This window comes from Oryctolagus cuniculus, chromosome 4 (assembly GCF_964237555.1).
Source record: "Oryctolagus cuniculus chromosome 4, mOryCun1.1, whole genome shotgun sequence".
Lineage (NCBI taxonomy): Eukaryota > Metazoa > Chordata > Mammalia > Lagomorpha > Leporidae > Oryctolagus > Oryctolagus cuniculus.
In genome coordinates, this window is record NC_091435.1 from 164,846,380 (window position 1) to 164,873,216 (window position 26,837).

General features: G+C 38.0%; 1 protein-coding gene across 2 annotated transcripts in view; it reads left to right on the forward strand.

Moving 5' to 3' along the window:
* Positions 1-26,837, forward strand: part of ZCWPW2 (zinc finger CW-type and PWWP domain containing 2) — a 208,037-nt gene that overhangs the window by 120,261 nt on the left and 60,939 nt on the right. For both annotated transcript variants that reach the window (XM_051858906.2, XM_051858902.2), the window contains one exon: positions 6,108-6,222. In XM_051858906.2, the coding sequence (XP_051714866.1) occupies positions 6,108-6,222 (115 nt within the window). The remainder of the gene's footprint in view (positions 1-6,107; positions 6,223-26,837) is intronic.

A 26,837-nucleotide genomic window follows, 5' to 3' on the forward strand; every position in this document is an offset into this window, starting at 1 on the left:
TTTCTCTCTGCCTCTCTCACTGTCTAACTCTACCTGTCAAAAAAAAAAAAAAAAAAAGTTAAAGAGGGACGGCACTGTGACTTAGCAGGTAAGGCCATTGGCTACAGTGCTACAGTGCCAGCGTCCCATATTGACACCAGTTCGAGTCCTGGCTGCTCTACTTCCTATACAGCCCTCTGCTGTGGCCTGGGAAAAAGTAGAAGATGACTTAAATTCCTGGGCCCCTGTACGCACATGGTATCCCTGGAAGGAGATCCTGACTCCTGGCTTCGGATTGGTGCAGCTCCAGCTGTTACAGCCATTTGAGGAATGAACCAGCAGATGGAAGACCTCTCTCTCCCTCTCTCTGCCTCTGCTTCTCTGTAACTCTGCCTTTCAAATAAGTAAATAAATCTATAAACAAAGAAATATATTAAAGCTCCAACAGTGAAAGCAGATTTTGATAGATTGATAGAACAATATAGAGAGCCCAAAATAAACTCAAAAGTACTTAGAAATATTAATGATTAATAACTGGTTAATAATAAGGTTGTATTAGAATAAAGAAACATTGTATAGTAACTGGTATGATTATAAATGATTAGCTACTTGGTAAAAACACAAAGTTGGAACTATACTTCATACATATAAATTAGTTATGTAAAAAAGGCTTAAATGAACAAAAACAAAAATTCGAAGAACTGAAAGATAAACTATAAACAGAGGAAAATATTTGCCACACATATAGCAAGGTCTAACTCCTTTAATAAATAAAAATATTTACAAATCAATAAAAAGGGCCTGTACATAACACAGGACTTGAACACTCATTCTACTGAAAATACAATATTAATGGTTTTTTAAAATATGAAAAATTGATCATAATCACTCATTTAGTAAGTTAAAATGATTAAAAAATTTTTCCTTGAAAAAATTGACATAGATCTGAAAGCTTGGAACATAATATTCTCTGAATGTAGGGAAATATAGTATGTAGCAACATGAACTGTAACCTCCTTATTAAAGGGTGATTTCAGAGTAGCTTAAAGAATTTAAAATCTACATAAATTTTTTTAAAATATTTATTTTATTTATTTGAAAGAGTTACAGAGAGAAAGGTAGAGAAACAGAGGTCTTCCATCTGCTGGTTTACTCTCTAAGTGGCTGCAACAGCTGGAGCTGGGCCAAGCAGAAGCCAGAAGCCAGGAGCCAAGAGCCAGGAGCTTCTTCTGAGTCTCCCATGTCGGTACAGTGCCCAAGGAGTTGGTCAATCGTTAGCTGCTTTCCCAGGCACATTAGCAGGGAGCTGGATTGGAAATGGATTAGCCAGGACCTGAACTGTCACCCATATGAAATGTTGGCATTGCAGGTGGCAGTTTAACTGGATAAGCCACAAGGCCAGCCCCAAAATGTATATAAATTAAACCTGGTAATTTGATATCTCAGAGTTCATCCTTTGGTATACTCTTTCATGACAAAAATGGTATGTGGAACAAAATTTTCTTACTGCAGCTTTGTCTCAAGTTTCATAATATTAGAAAGAACTTAAATGTCCATCATTAAGGCATTTGTCAAATAAATAATCAGACATACCTACCACACATATGAGCATACAACCATCAAGTTCCTCATTCCTTTGTGTGTCTCCTCTAATTTCTTAACTTTAAATTGTGTGTGTGTGAGATATTCCTAAATTTAATCTGAAGTTAAGTTCTCTCTCCTGAATTTCCTTATCCAAGTACTGTACCATACCTCCACTTGGATGTCAGAATTGTCCTCCTTTTGGTGTTGCGATAACTCACTATGTCTGAACTCTTGATCATCCCCCAAATATCACTTTCTTGACGTGCTGCCCCATCTCTGTAGATGGAAAATTCTACTCCACTTTTTTGAATCCAAAAGCCCTAGAGTCTTCCTCTCTTTCTCTCACTACCAGTTTTCAGTTGATCAGGAAATTCTTTGTGCTCTAACATCAAATTATCTCCAGAATCCTAACACTTCACTACAGTGGCTGCTACTATCCTGCTCCATACCATCATCATTTTCACCTGGATTATTGCTATAGCCTCTCAGCCAGTCATCCTGCATCAGCATTTGTGTCTGTGCAGTGTATCATCAAAACAACAAGAACGATTGTTTTGGAGCTGCCACTGTGGCGTAGCAGGTAAAGCTGCCACCTGAGACCTAGCATTCCATGTGGGTGCCAGTTCAAGTCCCAGCTGTTCCACTTCTGATTCCGCTCACTGCTAATGGCCTGGAAAAGCAGTGGAATATGGTCCAAGTACTTGGGCCCCTGTCACTCATGTGGGAGACCTGGAAGAAGCTCCTGGCTCGTGGCATCTGCCTAGCCCAGCCCTGGCCGTTGCTACCATCTTGGGAGTGAACCAGCAGATGGAAGATCTGTCCCTCTCTCTCTCTCCCTCAACTGTATAACTCTGTCAATTAAATCTTATAAAAATGATTGTTTTAAAACATTAAACCAAATCAAGTTTTATTCCAACAGCTCTTCTGTGGCTTCCATTTCACTCAGTTGATAGCCAAAGACCCTTCAGTGGGCTGCAAGGACCTCCATGATCAGTGCCTTGTTAATTTCCTGATGTCATTCCCTATTAATCTCCCTCATCATCATTTAGACTCAGCCACCCAGGCTTCTTTGCTGATTCTTGAATATGCCTATATTCTACCTTCAAGCTAATGGTTAACTCTCCAACTGCTTTCAGGTCTTCGCTTTAATTCATGAATGGCAAAAATGTAGTGTACCAAAAAAGTGTAAAAAAGTGGCTGACAATCTATTGTACCAAAAGTTAGTGTTTGAGAAATATGATAAGTCCTTCTTGAGCAACTACTGTGTATTAGATATGCTTATCTCCAAGCCTACTAATAGGCTGCCTGCATGGCCCTCTGAAACTCTGTTCTCAAGTAAACATAAGTATTAACATCTGTAATAAATAAAACTTCCCTGCATGTCTCAGCAAAAGATAGAACATTAAAAAGATACCCAGATCACTCTGTTGCTCACTTCTCAACACTTGTGATTGATCATTCTTACTTTTCCTTTATTATGTGGTACTTATAACCTTTTATAATTTACTATAGCCTTTACTTGTTATGTATTATGTATTATGCTTATACAGTGTTCTTAGAGATTCAAAGTAGTTTTGTCATTTTTCTTTACCAGAAGATTCTGAGGGGCTAGAAAATGTTAAATCTAACAAAAATAAGCAATCTATAAGAAAATTTAAAAAATGTATTAAGTATTAGTAAAGTTGTAAAAATATATCATTTATGTAAATTATATAAATTCTCATAAATGCTGCAATATTTCTGGAGGACGTAAAATAAATGTAATAATTATCACATTTGGGAACATAGTGGCTAGGCTGAGAAGGAAGTATTTATTGGAATACCATACTGTTGGAATTTGCACTTATCACTTCTTTTATATATAAGAAAATATTTTTTATTTATTTGCTAGACAGAGAGACAGAGAACAAGATCTTCCATTTTCTGATTCACTCCCTTAATGGCTCCAGGCCCAAGCCAGAACCTGGAACTCCATCCAGTCTCACACATGGGTGGCAGGGCCCTGAGGACTTGGACCATCTTCTGCTGTTTTCCCAGGCACATTAGCGAAGTGCTGGAGGAGAAGCAGAGCAACTGGTGCTCATATTGATATAGCGTGCTGGAGTCGCAGGTGGCAGCTTAACCCACTGTGCCACAATGCTGCACCTCCCCCATCATTTCTTTAATAAAAAATAATTTTAAAATGCAATGCACAGTTGAGCATAAGTCTGGAATTCAAAATTCTTTTATTAGATAAAGCCTTAGCTTTTTGAATTCTTCAGAAAATATTAATTTGTATTACCACTAGGTGGCATATATCTACTAATAACTTTTAAAGATTCGCAGACACAGGTTTAAAGCAACTTTTTAGTTTCGATATCTCACCAAAGTTTATTTTACCTGTATCACATTGGTTTTTCCTCAAGAAATTTTCTTAACTATTTTCGTATAATATTTTTATAAGGAATGTTATAGCAACTGTTTTGTAAGCCTTAGGATTTTTCACTGTAATTTCATACTTAACATCCTGATAACATTTGAGTCACAGAAATGTAATAACTATTCAAAATCTAGGTGGAATAGTCCTAAAACAATTTAATGTTCCCAGTGTTTATTGAATCTATTTATCTTTTCAACTTTTTCCTATGAAGTAACTTAATGAATGAGATTTATAGATTCCATATACAAAAGTGTATTTTTGTTTGATTATTTCACTTCTATATCAAATTAGTCAGTGTCCAGTAACAAATGCAATTTAATAAATACTTTCTGAATGCTTATGCAAGCATAACACACAATGAAATGTTAAATGAATACTGTGGAAGATATAAAGATGAAATATTATTTATTTCCTCTGTCTTCATGGATCTTTTGTGTTATTGAGTTGTGACAATCATGAACACAAAGAAGTCAGAATGTAGTAAGTCATTTAGAAGGGAAAATATTAAGTTCAGTGGGAACATATAGTTGATATTAACTTTGGGACCCCAAGAATACAACGACTCCAAGGATCACCTGAGATAAAGAATTTATATCTATATACAGTTGGCAAATATGGACTCATAGAATAAGTATTCATATTCTTTTTGATGTTAAGGTAAAAATTTCAAGAAAGAAATGGTGACACGTTTTATAAATTATGATACCTAAAAACATTATATCAACCTTTTTGGCAAGTTTTTAAATAATAATGATAAAGTTATTGGAGTGAAACTTTTTTTTTTTTTTTTTTTTTTTTGGTCAGGTAAAGTGAGAGAGACTTAGTGAGAGAGAGACAGAGAGAAAGGTCTTCCTTCCATTGGGTCACTCCCCAGATGGCCGCTGCGGTCGCAGCTGTGCCAATCCGAAGCCAGGAGCCAGGTGCTTCCTCCTGGTCTCCCATGTGGGTGCAGGGCCCAAGCACTTGGGCCATCCTCCACTGCACTCCCGGGCCACAGCAGAGAGCTGGCCTGGAAGAGGAGCAACCGGGACTAGAACCTGGCACCCATATGGGATGCTGGTATTGCAGGCGGAGGATTAACCAAGTGGACCACAGCATCAGCCCCTGGAGTGGAACTTTTATAGTCATATTTTTAAAAAGATTTATTTATTTATTTGAGAGTCACAGCTACACAGAGAGAAGGAGAGGCAAGGAGAGAGAGAGGTCTTCCATGCACTTGTTCACTCCCCAGTTGGCCACAATGGCCAGAATTGTGCCGATCCGAAGCCAGGTGCCAGGAGCTTCTTCCAGGTCTCCTATGCGCGTGTTGGGGCCCAAGTCTTGGGCCATTTCCACTGCTTTCCCAGCCCATAGCAGACAGCTGGATCAGAAGTGGAGCAGCCAGATTTGAACCGGCGCCCATATGGGATGCCAGCACTGCAAGCAGTGGCTTTACCTGCTTACGACACGGTGCCAGCCTTATAGTCATTTTTAATCCAGAGTTGCTTTGATTCTATTTTCCTCTTTTAAAAAAAAAAAAAAAACTAGATGTTTTAAGCATATGCTGTATCTGAGTAGAATGACTTATAAGTTCTTACAATTCCAGAAAGCTATCATCTATTATATAATTTAATACTTATGGAAACTTATGATGTGGTCATTATTCACATTTTAGAGGTGGGAAACTGGAGTGCAGAAAGCTTAAGAAACTGTCTCAGTGTGTTAATATCTGTGGTAACCCCAAAATTAGATGCAAATGCACTTAGTTTTTATATAATAAGAAAATTTTCAGTTTCTCCTACTTTAGAATCATCGTTATGTCACTTAAAAAGGAATCAATATTATACTAACAAAATGCATTAATATTGACTGTTTGGGTACATTAGGTCCTTTAGATTTCTGTAACCTTTAAAGTATGAGATGAGTCATATTGTAATACCATCTTAGTGAACAAGCATCTGACCCTTTAAATTTGCAAAACTCCCACAATTTTCTTAACTTCTAAAATAATCAGAATCAGGACCAAAATTTAAGTAATGTATTTTACATTGTTCCAAATTAGATTTACTTCTAGATTAATACTTTAATGTGAATTTTAAAACAAAATTATATATTTTAAAATGAATGTTCTTTTTTCTGTACATAGCCAGGAAACTGTATGAATAAAAAGAAGTGGTATAACAGTGCACTACAAGAAGCATACCTACTCTATGGATTATCTCATGAGCAAAGACTGGAAATGTGCTACCTATCAAAACAGGGTATATGATTTTTTTTCTTTACCACCCAAAACTAAAGATGATTCATAAGTATATTTTCTGAAATTTGTTTACACATTTAAAATATTTTTTCTCTTAATAGGGAAATAGTATATTCTTATCCATTGTAAAGTCATTTTTGCATTAATTAATAGTATGCCTTTTACCCTTGGAAACTCTTTTCAATGACTAACATACATTCTGGTTAAATACAAAGATTGTAATTAGTGTTTCTATTATCTTCTTTCCTCTTAGACTACCTAATTATTGTATATTTCAAAAGCATATATGTATTTCAAAATTAGAAACCACAGCTTTAAAATACATTTCTAACCTGATACTTTTACTTGAATTTGCTGTATTATTTCAGAACAAAGTATCTTTAAAGTGTTTGCTTTTTAAATAAATTTAAGGCAGGAATAGAAGATAAGGTTATAATATTTCAGGTCATTTCCAGAGAAAGTACTCTTGAATCATAAATATTATGTTATGGATAGTTTTTAAAATTAATTAATCTTAAAGATTATTGTAGGTATGACACACTTTCAGCTTGAAAAATAATATGATTGTCACATAAACATAATAATATTCAACAATCTAAAATGTTTAAATTTTTTCTGCTTAGTGATCATAATAATTTTATACCTTACAAAGTCCCTTCTGTCTTCCCTTAAGCTCTACAACAAATTACTCCATGGAAGTATTTAGCCTCTGGTGCTGTTTGAGTTATGAAGTAACTGATTTTTTTTCCCACTTTGGAGAAGTTTAATGCATATTTTTAACAAAATTACATGTGAAAACAGTTTATTTGAAAAAAGGTTTAAATATTAATTCATCCATCTAAGATTAGATTATAATTCAAGTAAAGTAGGTTTGAAAAGAGGGAAAAAGAAAGAGAAGTACACAGCTCTGGTTTACTCAGAGACCAGGAGAAGGGACACTTATTACCACAAATGCAATTTTATTCTTTGTGTTGAAAATATAATGTCTCAAATTTCTGTAGTCTAGAATTATTAACAGGCAACTGAACAGGTTATTAGACCACTAGCTTACAGAATCTAAAAATGAATATAAACGTCTACTTAAATTTGATACTCTCAAAGCTTCTATTTTCACTAAGTGGTTAATTTAGAAAATAACCCCAAGAAAATAAACACTGCACATTATATTATTAGCTTTCAGCCTTGGCTGTGAGTGGGGATAAGTCCTTTTCTTTTTTTTTTTTTTTTTTTTTTTTTTTTTTTAACTTTTATTTAATGCATATAATTTTCCAAAGTACGACTTATGGATTACAATGGCTTCCCCCCCATACCGTCCCTCCCACCCACAACCCTCCCCTTTCCCACTCCCTCTCCCCTTCCATTCACATCATGATTCATTTTCGATTATCTTAATATACAGAAGATCAGCTTAGTATACATTAAGTATGGATTTCAACAGTTTGCTCCCACACAGAAACATAAAGTGAAAAATAATAGATGATTTTTTTAAATGATGATGAAATCAGAGCAGACCTATTGTCATGTTTAATCCCAGTGAGAGTCAAGTTGGGAATTGATAATTTCTTTTTTTTTTTTCTTTTTTTTTTTTTTTTACAGAGGATCAGTTTAGTATGCATTAAGTAAAGATTTCAACAGTTTGCACCCCCATAGAAACACAAAGTGAAATATATTGTTTGAGTATTCGTTATAGCATTAAATCTCAATGTACAGCACATTAAGGATAGAGATCCTACATGAGGAGTAAGTGCACAGTGACTCCTGTTGTTGACTTTACCAATTGACACTCCTGTCTATGGCATCAGTAATCTCCCTATGCTCCAGTCATGAGTTTCCAAGGCTATGGAAGCCCTCTGAGTTCTCCGACTCTTATCTTGTTTAGACAAGGTCATAGTCAAAGTGGAGGTTCTCTCCTCCCTTCAGAGAAAGGTACCTCCTTCTTTGAAGACCTGTTCTTTCCACTGGGATCTCACTCACAGAGATCTTTTGCCAGAGTGTCTTGGCTTTCCATGCCTGAAATACTCTCATGAGCTTTTCAGCCAGCTCCGAATGCCTTTAGGGCTGATTCTGAGGCCAGAGTGCTATTTAGGATATCTGCCATTCTATGAGTCTGCTGAGTATCTCACTTCCCATGTTGGATCACTCTCCCCTTTATTTACTCCATCGGTTAGCGTTAGCAGGTACTAGACTTGTCTATGTGTTCCCTTTGACTCCCTTTGTTCCCTTTGTCTTCAGGGAGTTGTATAAGTAATGCTTCTAACCATGGTACTTTCCTGTGTTCTCTTAATTTTTGGCCTTCAAGGATTTCTCTTCTTTCTTGGAAATTCACTGCCCATAAAACAGCAAAATACACACACACACAAACAAAAGTCAGTTTATTTTTATCCAGCATTTCTAGATGTTTTATTCTGGAGGTATTTCTATGATTTTTAGCCTGTCATATTTTCAAAGTGGGCAACCTTATCTGTTTATATTACAGTTTTTGATGTGATTTTTTTGGTGCCAAATGTTAGTTAAGTAATTTCTATAGTTCTTTGCTATAAAGCATATTATAAGATAGATTTGTTTATTTATTTAACAGGCAGAGTAACAGAGAAAGAAATCTTCCATCCACTGTTTCACTCCCCAAACAATGGCAAAGGCTGGTGTTGGCCCAGGCTGAAGCCAGCAATCTGGAATTCCACCTGGGTCTCCCACATGGGTGGCAGGGGCCAAGTCCTTGGGTCACCCTCTGCTGCCTTCCCAGGAACATCAGCAGGGAGTTGGATCTGGTAGAAGCAGAGCAGCTGGGAGTGTAAATAGCTTTCCAATATGGAATACCTGGTGTTGCAAGTGACAGCTTAACCTTCTGTGCCACAATACTGGCTCCTATGGAGCCCAGTATAGGAGGTGACAGTGGAAATGAGCCTTGTCATCACAATGTTGTAACAAAGCATATAATCTAACTTTACTGCCTAATTACTTCTAAGTGGAACAAAAACATATTTTTGGTTATTACTTTTATGTTCCTAATACATTTTCAGGGTCTGTTAAAGAAAAATGTTTTTCAAGTACCCATTATGTCCATAGTCAGATAATAAACACCAAATGAATCATTTTTAATTATAGTACACACCAATGAATAGTATTAATGATTACTATTTGACTACAGTCTTCTCTCCAGGTTGGAATGGTAGTGTACATGAGTAACTTGAATGGAGTTTGTGAATGGTGTTCTGAACATCTTCTAACAGCTAGGACTTTAAAATCTAAGATAATGGCAGATGTTTTGCCTAGTGATTAAGATGCCAGTTAGCATACCTGAATCCCACATTGAAGTGTCTGGAATTTAATTCCCAAATCTAGTTCTTGATTCCATCTCTATGCTAATGAAGACTCTGGAAGACAGTGTTGATGACTCAGGTTGGTCCCTGCCACCCTTTTGGGAGACCTGGATTAAGTTTCCTATCCCCATCAAATGCCAGTCATTGCAGACATTTGGGGAATGAAACAGATGATGGGAACTCTCTGTCTCTCTCTCCCTGCCTTTCAAATAAATAAATTAAGTGAATCTAAGACAAAAAGTTAGGACACCAAGGGAATTTAGCCCATTTTTGATCCCCAAAACACATAAAAGAGAATTCAATAAGCTAGGAAATGCTGGAAGCAAAAAACCTGATAGCAAATAGCACTGTTAAAGACTATAATGAAACCTATTCTCTGATGAACTTATTTTTTTCTAAACATAGAACTAATAAATGTTTATTGTGAAGATTCCAAACAATGAAGAAATTTTTAACATGAAATATGAAAATTGTCTATAATCTTTTCCCTTGAGATAGCCACGGTTAATAATGTGGTGCACTTTTCTGAATTTTTCTCAATATAGTTTTTAATTAATTTATCCCCAGAAATGTATTCTTACTATGTATACTACCTTATAACTTGCTTTTTGCTGAATTATATGTTATTAAATATCCTTCTATTTTAGAATTGTTGTGGTGGTACCTCATTCTTTTTACAGGCTTCAGAGAATTCCACTACATGGATATATCATATTTTATGTAGTTTATTTCCTGTTAGTGGCTATTAGAGTCTAAAATGTTCACCACTGCAATAATTTTGCAAATAATATCCTTGTATAAATAAATGTCTGTGTTATTGTGTTGAAAAAAAAAAAAAAAAAAAAAAAAAAAGAAAATATAATGTCTCTGTTTATTAGCAATAAAGTTTGAACTCATTCTATTGTTATAAATACAATTTTATGCCTTGCACAGACTACATATAGTTTCCTTGTTTTATGACAATAAGCTTTGAAACTTTTTTAAAAAAATAATGTTTTTAATGTTTATATGTTTTTAATGTTTCTATATGTTTTTATATAATAGTCATATAAAATGTCAAGTTGCATATATTTCCTACTAGCAGCAGACTTGCTCTACCAGTAAGTTTGGAACTGTCTTGCTGTCGTTGTGTGGGCCAGGGTGATTTGTTTCTGGGTCCTTTGGCATTCTTGCTGTCCAGAGACTTGGCAGAGAGGTTATTTCTGATAGGTTTTGCAGCAGGTACCCATTTTCTTACTGAGAGTCTTATGGTTTCTACATGCAAAGTTTGGTGTAGATCAGCCTGATTCTTTTTTATTATTATTATTATTTATATAAGATGAAAAAATTTCATGAACTCATATATACAGATTTAGGAGCATAGTAATCATCTCATCCTACCCTCATCTAACTTCTCATCCTACCCTCCCTTTTACCCACACTCTCATTGTCCTTTCACCTCCCTTTCTTATTCTTGCTTTTGATTTTTACAATGATGTACTTTTGGTTTATTTATTTTATTTTTTAAAAAGATTTGTTTATTTATTTGAAAGAGTTCCAGAGAGACAGAGACAGAGAATGTGAGATCTTCTATCCGTTGGTTCACTCCCCAAATAGATGCAATGGCCAGAGCTGAGCTAGGCTGAAGCCAGAAGCCAGGAGCTTCCTCTGGGTCTCCCACGTGGGTGCAGGGCCCAAGCACTTGGGCCATCCTCTGCTGCTTTCCCAGGTGCATTAGCAGGGAGCTGTTTCAGAAGTGGAGCAGCCAGGACTCAATCCTTTACTCATATGGATGCCAGCATTGCAGACCATGGCTTTACCCGCTATGCCGCAGTGTCAGCCCATTTCAGTTTATTTTATAATCATAAGATTAACCATCCACTAAGTAAAGAATTCAACAAATAGTAAGAAGAAAAACATATTCCTAAAGACTCATTTTGTCTTGTAGTGTAGCCAGAATAGAGGAGCTTGGCTTGCAGGAGCTTGACCTTTGCCGTCCCAGGCTCATTCACTTCAAACTCACTATTCACTAGCTCCAGAAAAATCTATTTAATTCTTGTGTCTGTTTAGCATCTGGTGTGAATTCTGGTACAGTTTTCAACTTTTTACAGTATTTGAAAGTACTTTTGTGAGGCAGTCACTATTTACCTATTCAAAAAAAAAAAAAAAAAAAACCTGAAAAGTTTAGTGGCAACCCCTTGATTTCATTCCAGCAACTTGGAGGATTTTTTCATCTAGTTTTTTTCTTACAATTCAGAAATAATTGCTTCTAATATTTAGCCCATATACTTCCTACACTGCAGAAATTGGCATACTATTGTGTTTGATGTAACTCTTTGATTGAAATGTGCAGGGTCTTAAATATTATGTAAATATAGAACCAATCAGATTATAATCAATTTCAAAATCCTATCCAAATGATTTAATTGCCATGTTTTTGTTGTGCTAAATATTACCCCAACTGAGTAACTTCTGCTGGGGCTATAAAGCTTTGTAAAACACAGGAACATTCATTTAATTGTATTTTAAAAAATAAATAGGGTCATTATTCATATAATCTCTTTAGATTCAATTGAGGATCTTATATCATTTGTAAGATAAATTATAAATCAGTTAATCTTTAATATTCTTACATGCTATACATTTAGATAGAATGCCCCATCTCCAACTTCTTCTTTCCAGAATTAAATATTTTTAAAAATAGATGTTATTTTGAGTGGCCTTGTTGTATAGTAGGTTAAATGACTTCTTGGAATGCTGACCTTCCCATATCAGAGTGCCAGTCCGAGTCCTGGCTGCTCTGCTTCCAATCCAGCTCCCTGCTAATGGGCCTCTGAAAGCCACAGAAGTTGACCCAAATACTTTAATCTCTACCACCCACATGGGAGACCTGGATGGAGCTCTGGGATCCTGGCTTCAGCCCGGCCCAGATCCAGCTATTGCAGCTATTTGGAGAGTGAACCAGTGGATATAAGATCTATTTCTCTGTTTATCTCTCCCTCTGTTACTGTCACACTGCCTTTCACATAAATAAAAGTAAATCTTTTTTGAACAATATTATTTTTGCAGCATTTTTGGAGTCACAGAAAATTCAGTGAAAAAGACAAAAGGTTCCCATATATCCCTTGTCCCATATTCCAAAATACAATCTCCCCCACTGTCAGTATCCTACACTACACTATCATTTTGTTAGAATCAGGGAACCTACACTGCTACATCATTATCACCCAAAGTCCAGAATCATTCCTCCCTCCCCCAACTCCTAGCAACCACTGATCCTTTTACTGTCTCCATAATTTTACTTTTTCCAGAATGTCACATAGTTAGAATGATAGAGTATGAGTCTTTTGAGATAGGCTGCTTCTATACTGCGATATGCATTTCAGTTACTCCCTGTCTGCATGACTGAATAGCTCATTTCCTTTTACCACTGAATAGTATACCATTGGCTGTATACATCACTGTTTGTCTATCCATTTACCTATTGAAGGATATCTTGTTTGCTTCCAAGTCTTGCCAACTATGAATAAAGCTGTTGTAAACATCAATGCACAAGTTTTCGTGTGGGCATAGATTTTCAAGCCTTTTTGGTAAATACTACAGCGCAGAATTTGCAGATCTGGTGTGAGTATGTATAGTTTTGTAAAAAGCTGCCAATCAGTCTTCCAAAATGGCCTTAATACTACCAGCAATGAATGAGAGTTCTTATTCATGTCTCTGTCAGCAGTTGGTGTTCTCAGTGTTTTGGGTTGCACCCATTCTAATAGTTTTGCAATGGTATCTCATTGCTATTTTACAGTTACCTGTTGACATATAATTTTAATATTCTTTTTAAAAAAGATTTATTTATTTATTTGAAAGGCAGAATGACAGAGAAAGGATGACAGAGACAGAGAGGGAGAGAGCAAGTGAACTCCCACATGTTGGTTCACTTCCCAAATGCTCACAACAGCAGGGCTGGGCCAGTCAGAGTCCAGAAGCTAGGAGGTCCATCTCCCATGTGGGTGTCAGGGACTCCAGTGCTTGAATCATTGTCTTCCACTTTCCAAGAACATTAGCAAAGAGTAGCCAGGACTTGAAGCAGCACTGCAATATGAGATGTGGGCTCCCAAGTGTTGGCTTAACCAATTGCTCCACAATACCTGGCCTGTGAACATCCTTTCGTGTGTTTATTTGTCAATTTGATATCTTCTTTGGTGAGGTGTCTGTTTAGATTTTTTAGTTTTTTAATCAGGTTGTTCATTTTCTTATTGTAGTATTTAAAGAATTCTTGTATATTTTAGATACCATACTTTATCAGGTAAGTCTTCTGCAAATATTTGCTCCCAGTATGTGGTTTGCCTTCTCCTTCTCTTGACAGTGTCTTTTGTAGGGATGATCTTTTAATTTTAATGATTAGCTTCTCAACTGTTTCTTTCATGTACCATACCTTTGTTATATCTTAGAAGGTTATTGCTATGCCCAAGGTCATCTACATTTTCTCTATATTATCTTCCAGTTTTTTAGTTTTACCTTTTACATTTAGGCTTATGATCTATTTATTTTTATTTTTAAATATTTATTTAGTTAGTTATTTTAAATACTTGTTTATTTGTTTAATTAGTTGACATGTAGAGCTCCCATCTTCTTGTTTACTTCCCAAATGCATGCAGCAGTGAGTATTGGCACCCTGAGTGGGGAGCCAGGAACTCGGTTGGGTCTCCCTGTTGGGTGGTAGGGAACTAATTTGACTCATCACCTGCCGCCCTTCAGGATGTGTTTCAGCAGGAGATAGAAACAGGGGTAAAGTCAGGACACAAGTGCAGGCCCTCTGCTGTGAGACATGGGTCATCCCAAGCTGGTGTGTTAATTGCAAGGTCAAATGCCTGCCCCCCAATAATCTGTTTTGGGTTATTCTTTGTGACAGGTCTGTGCATGTCTAGATTTTTTTTTTGGACAGGCAGGAGCCAGGAACTCAGGAACTTATCCTGGTCTCCCATGGGGTGCAGGGCCCAAGCACTTGGGCCATCCTCCATTGCACTCCCTGGCCACAGCAGAGAGCTGGTCTGGAAGAGGGGCAACCGGGACAGAATCCAGCGCCCTGACCGGGACTAGAACCCGGTGTGCTGGTGCCGCAAGGCGGAGGATTAGCCTAGTGAGCCACGGCGCCGGCTCTAGATTCTTTTTTTTTTTTCACATGTGGATTTCCAGTTGTTCCAACACCTATCATTTCTTGAAAAGATTCTCTTTGCTCCACTGTATTACTTTTGATCCTTTATCAAAATCAGGTGACCATATTTACATAGGTCTACTTCTGAGTTCTCTGTTTTTTTCCACTGTGCCATTTGTCTTTTCTTTTGCCAGTACCACACTGCATGGGTCACTGTAGCTTTATAGTAAATCTTGAAGTTCAGTAGTATTAGTTCTCCAACTTTGTTCTCCTTCAACATTGGGTTTGTTAGTCTGGGTTGTTTGCCTCTCCATATAACCTTAACAATGAGTTTGTTGATACCCATAAAATAATTTGCTGGCATTTTGATTGTGATTGTGTTGAATCTTAAGATCAATTTGGGAAGCATTGGTATCTTGATAATATTGAGTCTTCCTCTCCATGAATTTGAACTATCTTAATATTAATCTAGTTCTTTTTTCTATCTCTTTAATCAGAGCTTTGTAATTTTTCTCATTTAGTTCCTGTAATTTAGAACCTGTAATATCCTGTAATATGTAATATTTATTAGATTTATATCTAAGTAATAGGGATATTTCAAGAAGCTCATAGAAAATACATATTAAAAAACTATCTTGTGGGGCTGGCTCTATGCCCTGGCCTGAGGCGCCAGCATCCCATGTGGGCGCCGGTTCGAGACCCAGCCACTCCACTTCTGATCCACTCCACTTCTGCTGTGGCCTGGGAAAGCAGTGGAGGATGGCCCAAGTCCTTGGGCCCCTGCACCCATGTGGTAGACCCGGAAGAAGCTCCTGGCTCCTGGCTTCAGATCAGCGCAGTTCCGGCCGTTGCAGCCAGTTGGGGAGAGAACCAGTGGATGGAAGACCTCTGTCTCTCTACCTCTCTGTGTAACTCTGACTTTCAAATAAATAAATAAATCTTCTAAAAAACTATCTTGCACCAACATAAACTTGTCTTTTAACTAGATTTCCCATGAAATTCCCTCATATTTCATTAGGGTAGGAGTGCTAATATAAAGGACAATGTGTTTCAATTTCACATTTGACTTGATCATTGCTAGTGTGTATGAAAGCTATTGACTTTTGCAAGTAAACCTTGAATCCTGCAACTTTGCTATAATCAGGTATTAGTTCCAGTAGGTTTTTCTGTCAATTCTTTTGAATTGTATACACAATTATGTCATCTATAAACACAATTTTATTTCTTCCTTTCCAAACTGTGTATGATTTATTTCTTTTTATTGCCTTATGGTCTTAATTGTAAATAACAGTATAATGTTACTAATGTTAGTATAAATACAGTGGTAAGATGGGACATATTTGAATTGTTCCTGTTCTTAGCAACAAAATTTCTAGTTTGTCATTATAGACTATGTTGGCTTTAGATTCAGCTTGTCTTATTATTATACTAAAACCAGGCTCTGCAGTCTCTGATCTGGCTTCCTTGGTTCTTATGAAAATGACTTGATGTGTGAATAACTGTTAAATTAGTGTCTTCTTGGGGCGATCACTGTATCAACTTATTCATCCACAATCTTGCTCTGCCTCCACTTTAGAATTTCAGACTCAGATGTTCTTTTTTTTCTTAGATTTATTTTTATCTATTTGAAAGATGGAGTTACAGAAAGAGAGAGAGAGAGAGATTTTCCATCCACTGGTTCACTCCTATATTTTATCAAATGTTTTCTCTGCATCTATTGGAATAATCGTATGTTTTTTATTCTTCAGTTTTTTAATGTTGTGTATCACATTTTTGATTAGTGAATGTTGAACTATCCTTGCATACCAGAGATAAATCCCTCTTGGTCTGGATGAATGATTTTTATGATGTGTTGTTGGATTCAATGAGCTAGTATATTGTTGAGAATTTTTGCATCTGTGTTCATCAGGGAAGTTGGTCTATAGTTCTCTTTTTCTGTTTGGTTTAGGAATTAAGGTGATGCTGGCCTCATAGAAGGCATTTGGGAGGATCCCCTCCCTTTCAATTGCTTTGAATAGCTTGGCAAGAATTGTAATTAGTTCTTTAAATGTCCATTATAATTCAGCAGTGAAACCATCTACTCCTGGGCTTTTCTTTCTTTATTGGGTCTTTACTACTTTAATCTCCATATTGTTATTGTTCTGTTAGGTTTGCTCTGTCTTCTTTACTCAATTTTGATAGATTGTATGTGTTCAGGAATCTTCCCATTTCTTTTAGATTTTCCAATCTGTTGACAAATAGCTCTTATTAGTAATTCCTGATGATTCTTTTTATCTCTGTGATATCTGTTGTTACATTTCCCTTTTCATCTCTGATTCTGTTACTTTGAGTCTTCTCCCTCTTTTTTTGGTTATTTGGGCCAATGATGTATCAATTTTGTTTATTTTTTCAAAAAACCATTTTTTATTTCACTGGTATTTTGTATTTTTTGTTTCAACTTTGTTTATTTCTTCTCTAATTTTAATTCTATCTCTACTTACACTAATTTCAGGTTTGGTATGTTGTTATTTTTCTAGGTCCTTGAGATGCATTTATAGTGCATTTATTTGATGACTTTCCAATTTCTTGAGGCACCAGTTGCTGTGAACTTCCCTCCTAACACTGCTTTTGCTGTATCCCATAAGTTTCAGTTTGTTTTATAATCTTCACTCATTTCCAGAAATTTTTTTATTTACCATTTGATTTCCCATTTTTTATTTCTTCTGTGACCCACTGTTCATTCAGGAGCATGTTTTTCAGTCTCCATGTGTTTGCATATGTTCTAGAGATTCTTGAGTTGTTAATTACCAGCTTCATTCAATTGTGGTTAAAAATGATGCATGGTGTGATTTCAATTTTTTTTTTTAAATTTGCTTAGACTTGCTTTATGGCCTAGCATATGGTGTATCCTAGAGAAACTCCATGCATTGATGAAAAGCATGTGTGTGCTGCACCTGTTGGATGAAAGATACTGTAGATATCATTTAGGTCCATTCGGTAAATAGTTCAATTAACTCTGTTTTTCTTTGCTGACTTTCTGTCTAGTTAATCTGTCCATTGATGAAAGTGGGGTGTTGTAGTCTTCCATTACTACTGTATTGGAGTCTGTGGCTCCCTTCAGATCTATTAACATTTCTTTTAAATAGCCAGGCACCCTGGCATTGGTGCATATACATTTATTATAGTCACATCTTCCCATTGAATTGATCCCTTAATTATTACATAGTGCCCTTTGTCTCTTTTAACAATTTTTGTTTTAAAGTCTATTTTGTCTAATCTTAGGATGGCTATTCCTGCTCCTTTTCGCTTTCTGTTATCATAGAATATCTTTTTCTATCCTTTCACTTTCAGTCTGTATGCATCTTTGTTGGTGTGGTATGTTTCTTGTAGGCAGCAAATAGATGGGTCTTGTTTTTTAATCCATTCATCCAGTTTGTATCTTTTAACTGGAGAATTTAAGCCATTTATATTCAAGATTACTGTTGGTGAGTAAAAACTTGGCCCTGCCATTTTCCCATAAATATTCCTACTATTTGCTTTGAATTTCCATTGTACTTTTTTTTTTTTTAATTTTTTAATTTTTTTATTTTTTTTTATTTTTGACAGGCAGAGTGGACAGTGAGAGAGAGAGACAGAGAGAAAGGTCTTCCTTTTTTTTGCCGTTGGTTCACCCTCCAATGGCCGCCGCGGCCGGCGCGCTGCGGCCGGCGCACCGCGCTGATCCGATGGCAGGAGCCAGGAGCCAGGTGCTTTTCCTGGTCTCCCATGGGGTGCAGGGCCCAAGCACCTGGGCCATCCTCCACTGCACTCCCTGGCCACAGCAGAGGGCTGGCCTGGAAGAGGGGCAACCGGGACAGAATCCGGCGCCCTGACCGGGACTAGAACCCGGTGTGCCGGCGCCGCTAGGCGGAGGATTAGCCTAGTGAGCCGCGGCGCCGGCCTTCCATTGTACTTTTATTGAAAAATTTTCTGCCATCCCATTCTTTCATAATGATGACTGTCTTTCTGTTTCTGTCTGTATCACATTCTTAAGCATCATTTATAAGGCTGTATAGGTGGTGATAAATATTTCCATTTCTGTTTGTTATGGAAGGTCTTTATTTCACCTTCATTCATAAATGATAGCTTTGCAGGGTACAGTATTCTGGGTTGACTTTTTTTTCTCTTAAGACTGAATCTCCCCACTCTCTCCCATCTTCTAGGGTTTCTGATAAGAAATCAGCTGTCAGTCTAATTGGGGATTCTCTGGAATAATCTGGCATTTTTCTCACATACACTTTAGAATCTTTTCTTTATGCTTTACTGTTGAAAGTTTGACTTCAGTGAGTTGTTGTGAAGATCTTTTCTGATCATGTCTTATCATGTCTATTAGGAGTTCTACTTGCCTCATGTACATGAATATCTGTTTCTCCAAATTAGGAAAGTTTTCTGTAATTATTTTGCAGAATAGGCCTTGTAATCCATTCTCTGACCACACCTTCAAAAACTCCCAATACCCTTATGTTGGGTCATTTGATAGTATCCCATAAATTTTCAACACTTTTAAATTCTAATTTCTCCTCCTCTTCTTCTTCCTCCTCCTTGTTTTTAGTCTGAGAAATTTCCAATGATTTGTCTTCTAGCTCAGATATTCTTACTTCTGCCTCACCAATTCTGTTATTAAGGCTTTCCACCATATTTTTTATTTGACATATTGAATTCTTCATTTCTAACATTTTAGTTTTATTTCTCTTCACAACCTCAATCTTATGAGAGGATTTTTCTTCCATGGCATGTATGGATTCCTTTGACTTGTGGATTTGCTTCTCATTGCTTCCAAGTAATCTTATAATTAACCTTTTGAATTCCTTTTCAGGCATTTCATCAATCTCTTTGTCTTCATATTCTAATATTGAAGTGTTATTGTGTTCCTCTGGGAGAGTTTTGTTCTCTTCCTTATTCTTGTTTCTTGAATTTCTGCATTTATATTTTGGCATTTGTGGAAATATTTGTTGCTTTCTTCCTCTGTTGGATTTTATATTTGAACTATGTCTCTTTCGTTTGGTGGAATGTCTGCTTTTTCAGTGAATATCCAGAAGTGTGTGCTGGGTGTGGCCAGGGAGCTCTTTTCAGTGCTCCAGTGTGGGGCCAATATCCAGGGTGACACCCAATTTGAGTGTGGTAGATCTCATCTTTTTAACAGAAAGTGAAGTGTGGTCAATCACATCCTCACCTCCTCTCTTCCAAGATCATCGGTGCCCTAACTTGGCCCACAGTGGGTGTAACCCTCACCTGCACTGCCACATGAACTGCACAAAGGATCTGTATAGTCCTTGTGTAAACACAGTTCCCACTACAGTGACCCACCCCAGGCAATCAGGGAGCTCTGAGGATTCAGTGCCTCGGCATGATTGTCCAGAAACCCCTTTATACCCTGTGCTTTATGGCACAGTCACAGAGTTCCCATAGTCTCAGCACAAAAGTCTCCCACAGTCACTGGGTGAGGATCTACTCCACCCCACTAGCCTATCCCATCCATGGAGAGGCAGAGACATTCTCAGAGCCAGCTGCCTGTCAGTGCCCTGCCTTCGTGGTTTGAGCCCCAGAGGCTGTGATATGTTGAGTGGCTGGGGGCACCTCACAGTCCTCCATGGGTGCTGAGCTCCCTGTCAATCCTCCCAGAGAGACTCCAAGTCAGTGGGAAATGTGAAATTTTCCCTTTGGCAAAATTCCTGGATCATACACGTGCACAAGAGCTGCTGCAGCTCTACTGATTTCAAAATGGCACTTTCTCCCTGCCCGTTGCCGAGTGCACTAACCCAAACTGCCACAGCTGCTACTAGTGTCAAAATGGCACCTTGTCCCTGCCAGTTGCTGCGTATGTGCACAAGAGCTGCCACAGCTGCTAATGATGTTAGAATGGTGCTTCTCCCAGCTATTTGCTGGGTGCTGTTGTGGGGGAATAGAGAGAGAGAAACATGCCCCATTTTTGCTGGGTTAGGCAGGTACCCTGCCCCTCTTAGGGCTCCAGGCCAAACTCAAAAGCAGTGTACTCTGCCAAGCCCTCCATCTAGCTATGTCACCAGTGGCACAGGCTGCTGCAGTCTGCTCTCATCTTGCTCTCCAAAGCTGGTGCTTCCTCTGGCTCTCAGCTGTGGGAATTGTGTGTTCTGTCCGTGCTTGTTGATATGCATCTGCACCATCCATACTGATCCATGGCATCCCTCTTCCTTCTGTATAATTTCCATTTCAGATTTTTCTCCATCTCTCCCCTGGAAATGCACTTGCTCCACTTTTTTGCTGCTATTTTTTCCTACCTAAAGCGGTACATCCTTTCCCTATTTCACCATCTTAGAATTCCCCATTAATTGGTTTTCAGATGTTGGATACCTTGTTTCCCTGGAATAAATCTCATTATCATGTAATTTTTTGATACATTATTTTATTGATTTGCTAATTTTTATAAGAATTTTTGCATCTGTCTTCTTGAGAAACATTGGTCTGTAGCTTTTTTATACTGTCTTTATCTGTTTTGAGTATTAGCATAATACTGGCCTCATTGCATGAATTAGAAAATAGTTTCTCTTCTGTCTTCTGGAAGAGTTTGTATAGAGTTGATCTAATTTCTATCTGAAATATTTAGTAAAATTCACCAGTGAACCATCAGGGCTTGATGCTTTACATTTTGCAAGATTATTATATTGATTCAATATCTTTTAGTAGATAGCAACCTGATTAGATTCTTGTTTTTTCTTGTCAGATTTTTGCCAGAATTGTTGTTTTCATCTAGGCTTTAAAATTTGTTGGCATAGAGTTGTTCATAATTTTCATAAATTTCCTTTATTATCCTTTCTAATGTCTATGAGATGTGTAATGATACCTCTCTCGTTTGGGATTCTTTTTTGTTTTCTTTTCTTTTCTTCTTCCCCTCCCTCCTCCTCCCCTCCCTCCTCCTCCCCTCCCTCCTCCTCCCCTCACTCTCCCTCCTCTTCCCCCTCCTCCCCCCTCCCCTCCCTCTCCCTCTTCCTCCTCCCCTCCTCTCCCTCCTCCTAGCCCTCCTCCTTCCCTCTCCTTCCCTTTCTCTTTCCTTCCCCTTTCCCTTCCCCTCCACTTCCCCTTCCCCTCCCCTTCCCTTTTTGTTCTTAGCCTTGCCAGAGTCCTATCAATTTTATTGATCTTACAAAGAACCAGCTTATGGTTTTTGATGATTTTCTCTGTTGATTTCCTGATTTCAATTTAATTGATTTATGTTCTTTTTTTTTTATTTATTTATTTTTTTTTTTTGACAGGCAGAGTGGACAGTGAGAGAGAGAGACAGAGAGAAAGGTCTTCCTTTGCCGTTGGTTCACCCTCCAATGGCCGCCGCGGCAGGCACGCTGCGGCCGGCGCACCGTGCCGATCCGGTGGCAGGAGCCAGGAGCCAGGTGCTTTTCCTGGTCTCCCATGGGGTGCAGGGCCCAAGCACCTGGGCCATCCTCCACTGCACTCCCTGGCCACAGCAGAGAGCTGGCCTGGAAGAGGGGCAACCGGGACAGAATCCGGCGCCCCAACCGGGACTAGAACCCGGTGTGCCGGTGCCGCTAGGCGGAGGATTAGCCTAGTGAGCCGCGGCGCCGGCCTTGATTTATGTTCTAATGTTTCATTTCTTTTTTTTTCTGTTTACTTTAGGTTTAATCTGCTCCTCTTTTTCTGTTTCCTGAGGTAGAAGTTTAGATGACTGATTTTAGAGCATTTTTTTCCTAGTATGTACCTTCAGTACTAGAAACTTCCAACTACTGTTGTCACTGCATCTCACAAATTTTGTTGATTTCTGTTTCACTATCATTTACTTTAGAATATTTTTAAAGTTTTTTTTGACATTTATTCTTTAACTCATGTGCTAGTTAGAAGTGTGTTGTTTAAGGGCCAGTGTTGTGGTTTAGAGGGTTATACCTCTACTTGCAAAGTAAGCATCCTATAAAAATCCTGGTTCGAGTATCCAGCTACTTCACTTCTGATCTAGCTCCCTGATAATGGCCTGGTGAAGCAGCACAAGATGGCCCATGTGCCTGGGCCCCTACGCACACATGGGAGACCTAGAATAAGCTCCTGGCTCCTGGATCTTGGTTCCTGGCTTCGGTCTTGCCCAACCCCAGCCACCTGGAGAATGGACCAACGGGATGGAAGATCTCTCTCTCTCTCTCTCTCTCTCTCTCTCTGTGTATCCCTCTCTATAAATCTTTCAAATAAATAAATAAATCTTTGTTAAAAAATGTGTTGTTTATTCTCCAGGTATTTGGAAATACTTTCTATTAATGGTTTTTAGTTTCTTTCCATTGTGGTCAGTGAACAGACACTATATGGTTTCAGTCCTTTTAAATTTGTTAAGATGTGTTTAATAGCACAGAATGTGGTCTATTTTGGTGTTTCAGGTGAGTATTAGGAGAATGTGAATTCTACTATTTTTTGAATGAAGTAGTCTGTTAAGTTCAATAGGCTGTTGAGTTCAGCTATTATGCCTTTGCTATTTTTCTCCTTGCTGGATTCGTTAATTTTTGATAAAAGAATGTTGAAGTCTTCATCTATAAAAGTGAACTCATTTATTTCTCCTTGCTCTTCTGTCAGTTTTTGCTTACCATATTATTAATTTTCTTCTTTATTTCTGATAACATTCCTTACAATGATATCTACTCTGAAATTACTATTGCCACTCCTACTTTCTTTTCATTAGTGTTAGTGTGGTATATCTTCTTTTTATATGGTAAATTTAGACCATTGATGCTTGAAGTGATTATTGATATAGTGGTATTATTATATATACTGTTTGTTACTATTTTCTATTTATTGCCTTTGTTCTTTGCTACTACTTTTGTCTTCCACTGTTTTTCCTACCTTTGTTGTTTTAATTGGGCATATTATATAATTCTGTTTGCTCTTATTAAATATCAATTGTTTATTTTTAATTTTTACTCTTTTAGTGAGTGCCTTAGGGTTTCCAATATACATTTACAAGTAATCAAAGTTCATTTACAAATAACAACACTGCTTCATGGATATTAACATTCCGAGTTTCTCCCTCACACCCCTTGCATCATTTCCATCATTAATTTCACTTATACATAAGTATACATTTGCATATATATATGTATATAATGGTACCTCAGAAGGTTCATGGAAAATGCGCTGAAAGAAAAGGTTATTTTATTGAAAATATTTTTGAAATTATATATAATTTTTTCATATAACACATCTTTATGAACTTTTTGAATATTACATGTATATGTACAAAAGCAAATATATTCTATTATTATTTTAAATAAACTTGTCTGTTTGATTAGGAAAAATAAAAGTTTGTATTTTACATCTGCTTATTGATTCTATGTGGCTATTCCTTTCCTTATGAGCATTTCTTAATGGGTGAGTCTACTGGCTACATCCCCAATTTTTTTTTATACCAAAGAAAAGCAATTTTTCCTCCTCTTTTGAATGGTCATTTCACAGGATATAGAATTCTACATGAGTTGAAGTTTTCCCTGTAAATTCTTTTAAAAAAAAAAAAAAACAAAGATTTGTTTCACTTACTTAAAAAACAAAGTGACAAAGAGAGGAGAAGGAGAGACAGAGAGAAATTTTCCAACCACTGGTTCACTCCCCCAATGGCTCCAAGAGCTGGGGCTGGATCAAGCTGAAGCCAAGAAGCCAAGCACTCCATCCCAGTCTGTAACATGGGTGTCAGGACGCAAGCGCGTGGGCCATCTTCTGCTGCCTTCTCTGGCACATTAGCAGGGAGCTGGATTGGAAGTGGAGCGGCCAGGACTCAAATTTGCACTCCAGTATGAGATGGCAGTATCACAGGCAATGGCCTAACCTACTGTGCCACTTTGCCAAGGCCTCCGTATAAATTTTTTAAATGTTGCATTCCACTCATAGCTTGCATGGTTGCATTCATTGAGAAGGTTGGATGTAATTCTTTGCTCCTTTGTAAGTAAGGTGTCTTTTGCCCTGTGGCTTCTTCCAAAATGTTTTTTCTTTCATTTTCTGCTGTTTGAATATGATATTCTTAAGTACAGATTTTTGGTGGATTTTTTGACATTTATTCTGCTTGGTTTTCTCTTAATTTCCTGGATCCTTGTTTTGGCATCTACGTTAGTTTTGGGGAAATTCTCACTTGTTATCTTTACAAATGTTTTCTTCTCTTTTCTTTTCTTTCTTTCTTTTTTTTTTTTTTTTTTTTTTTTTGCCAGGCAGAGTTAGACAGTGAGAGAGAGACAGAGAGAGAGTTATAGACAGTGAGAGAGAGACAGAGAGAGAGTTATAGACAGTGAGAGAGAGACAGAGAGAAAGGTCTTCCATCCGTTGGTTCACTCCCCTAATGGCCGCTACGGCCAGTGCTGCACTGATCCGAAGCCAGGCGCCGGGTACTTCCTCCAGGTCTCCCATGCAGGTGCTGGGACCCAAGCACTTGAGCCATCCTCCACTGCCCTCCTAGGCCACAGCAGAGAGCTGGACTGGAAGAGGAGCAACCGGGACTAGTTCCTGGCACCCCAACCGGGACTAGAACTGGGTGTGCTGGCGCCACAGGTGGAGGATTAGCCAAGTGAGTCATGGTGCCAGCCTCTTCTGTTCTTTTCTCCTTATTTTTCTTCAGGTATTCCAGTTATGTGTGACAGTTTTACAGTTGCCACTAGTTCTTGGATCTTCTGTTCCTATTTTGTTCAACCTTTACTCTTTGTTTTTCTATTTTGATAATTGCTATTGATGTGTCCTCAGCTCGTTTTATCCTTAGTTATGTGTAGTCATTCCTCATTTTTTAAATGAATTTATCTTTTAATTTGATATTCCATGAACTTTTTAAAAAAAGATAATTTATCAGAAAGGTGGAGTTAGAGAGACAGAGAGACATAGAGAAAGATCTTCCATCTACTGGTTCACTCCCCAGATGGCTGCAACAGCGAGGCCTAGGATTAAGGCAAGATCCAGGAACTTCATCTGGTCTCTCACATGAGTGGAAGGGGCCCAAACACTTGGGCCATCTTCTGCTGCTTTTCTCAGGCTGTTAGCAGGGAGCTGAATCAGAAATGGGGCACTGGCGCCGTGGCTCACTAGGCTAATCCTCCACCTGCGGCACCAGCACACCAGGTTCTAGTCCTGGTCGGGGCGCCGGATTCTGTCCCAGTTGCCCCTCTTCCAGTCCAGCTCTCTGCTGTGGCCCGGGAGTGTAGTGGAGGATGGCCCAAGTGCTTGGGCCCTGTACCCGCATGGGAGACCAGGAGGAAGCACCTGGCTCCTGGCTTTGGATCAGCGCGGTGCACCGGCCGCAATGCACTGGCTGCAGTGGCCATTGGAGGGTGAACCAACGGTAAAAGGAAGACCTTTCTCTCTGTCTCTCTATCACTGTCCACTCTGCCTGTCAAAAAAAGAAGTGGGGCAACTGGGACATGACCCAGTGCCCATATGAGATGTCAGCATGACAGGTGGCAGCTTTACCTGCTATGATACAATACCAGCCCCCATCATTCCTCATTTGTGTTGTAGTGTTTTTAACCTCTAGCATTTTAAAATATTTCTCAGAATTTTTATCTCTGCTTTTATTACCCATCTGTTCTCACATGTTGTCTACTTTTATCACTTTATTTCTTAGCATATTAATCACAGTTGTTTTAAATTCACGATCTGATAATTCCACAATCTCTGTCATACCTGAATCTGATTCTGATATTTGTTCTCTCTTTCCAAACTTTTTTTTTTTTTTTTTTGCCTTTTAGTATGCCTTATACATTTTTGTTGAAAACATAGCAGGATGTCCTGAATCAAAAGAACTGCAGTTGTAGGCTTTTGATAGTATAGTGGTAAAATGTGGGGGTGGTGGAAGCCTCTATAGTCCTATGATTGGGTCTCGGCTCTAGGCTATTGACTTTACCAGTGCCAACCTTCCTTTCTTCCTTCCTTCCCATCCTTATGTGGTGAAAGATGGCTAGAGGGTTCTGGGATTGGATATTTCACTTTCCCCAATCAGTTAGACCCTGAAAAAATTCCAGTGAGTTAGGCTGTGGTACAATAGTTTCATCTGAGATCAGGCCATATTAAGAACAGAATACTCTGGCATATTTCAAAATGGTTACTTTCTTCATCACTGTGCTTGAAGACTTTTTTCTCCAGTCTTCACTGTGAGAGCTCCTGGAGCCGAAAAACTCAAAAGAGTGTTCCACAATTCCACCGCAATGACTGGGT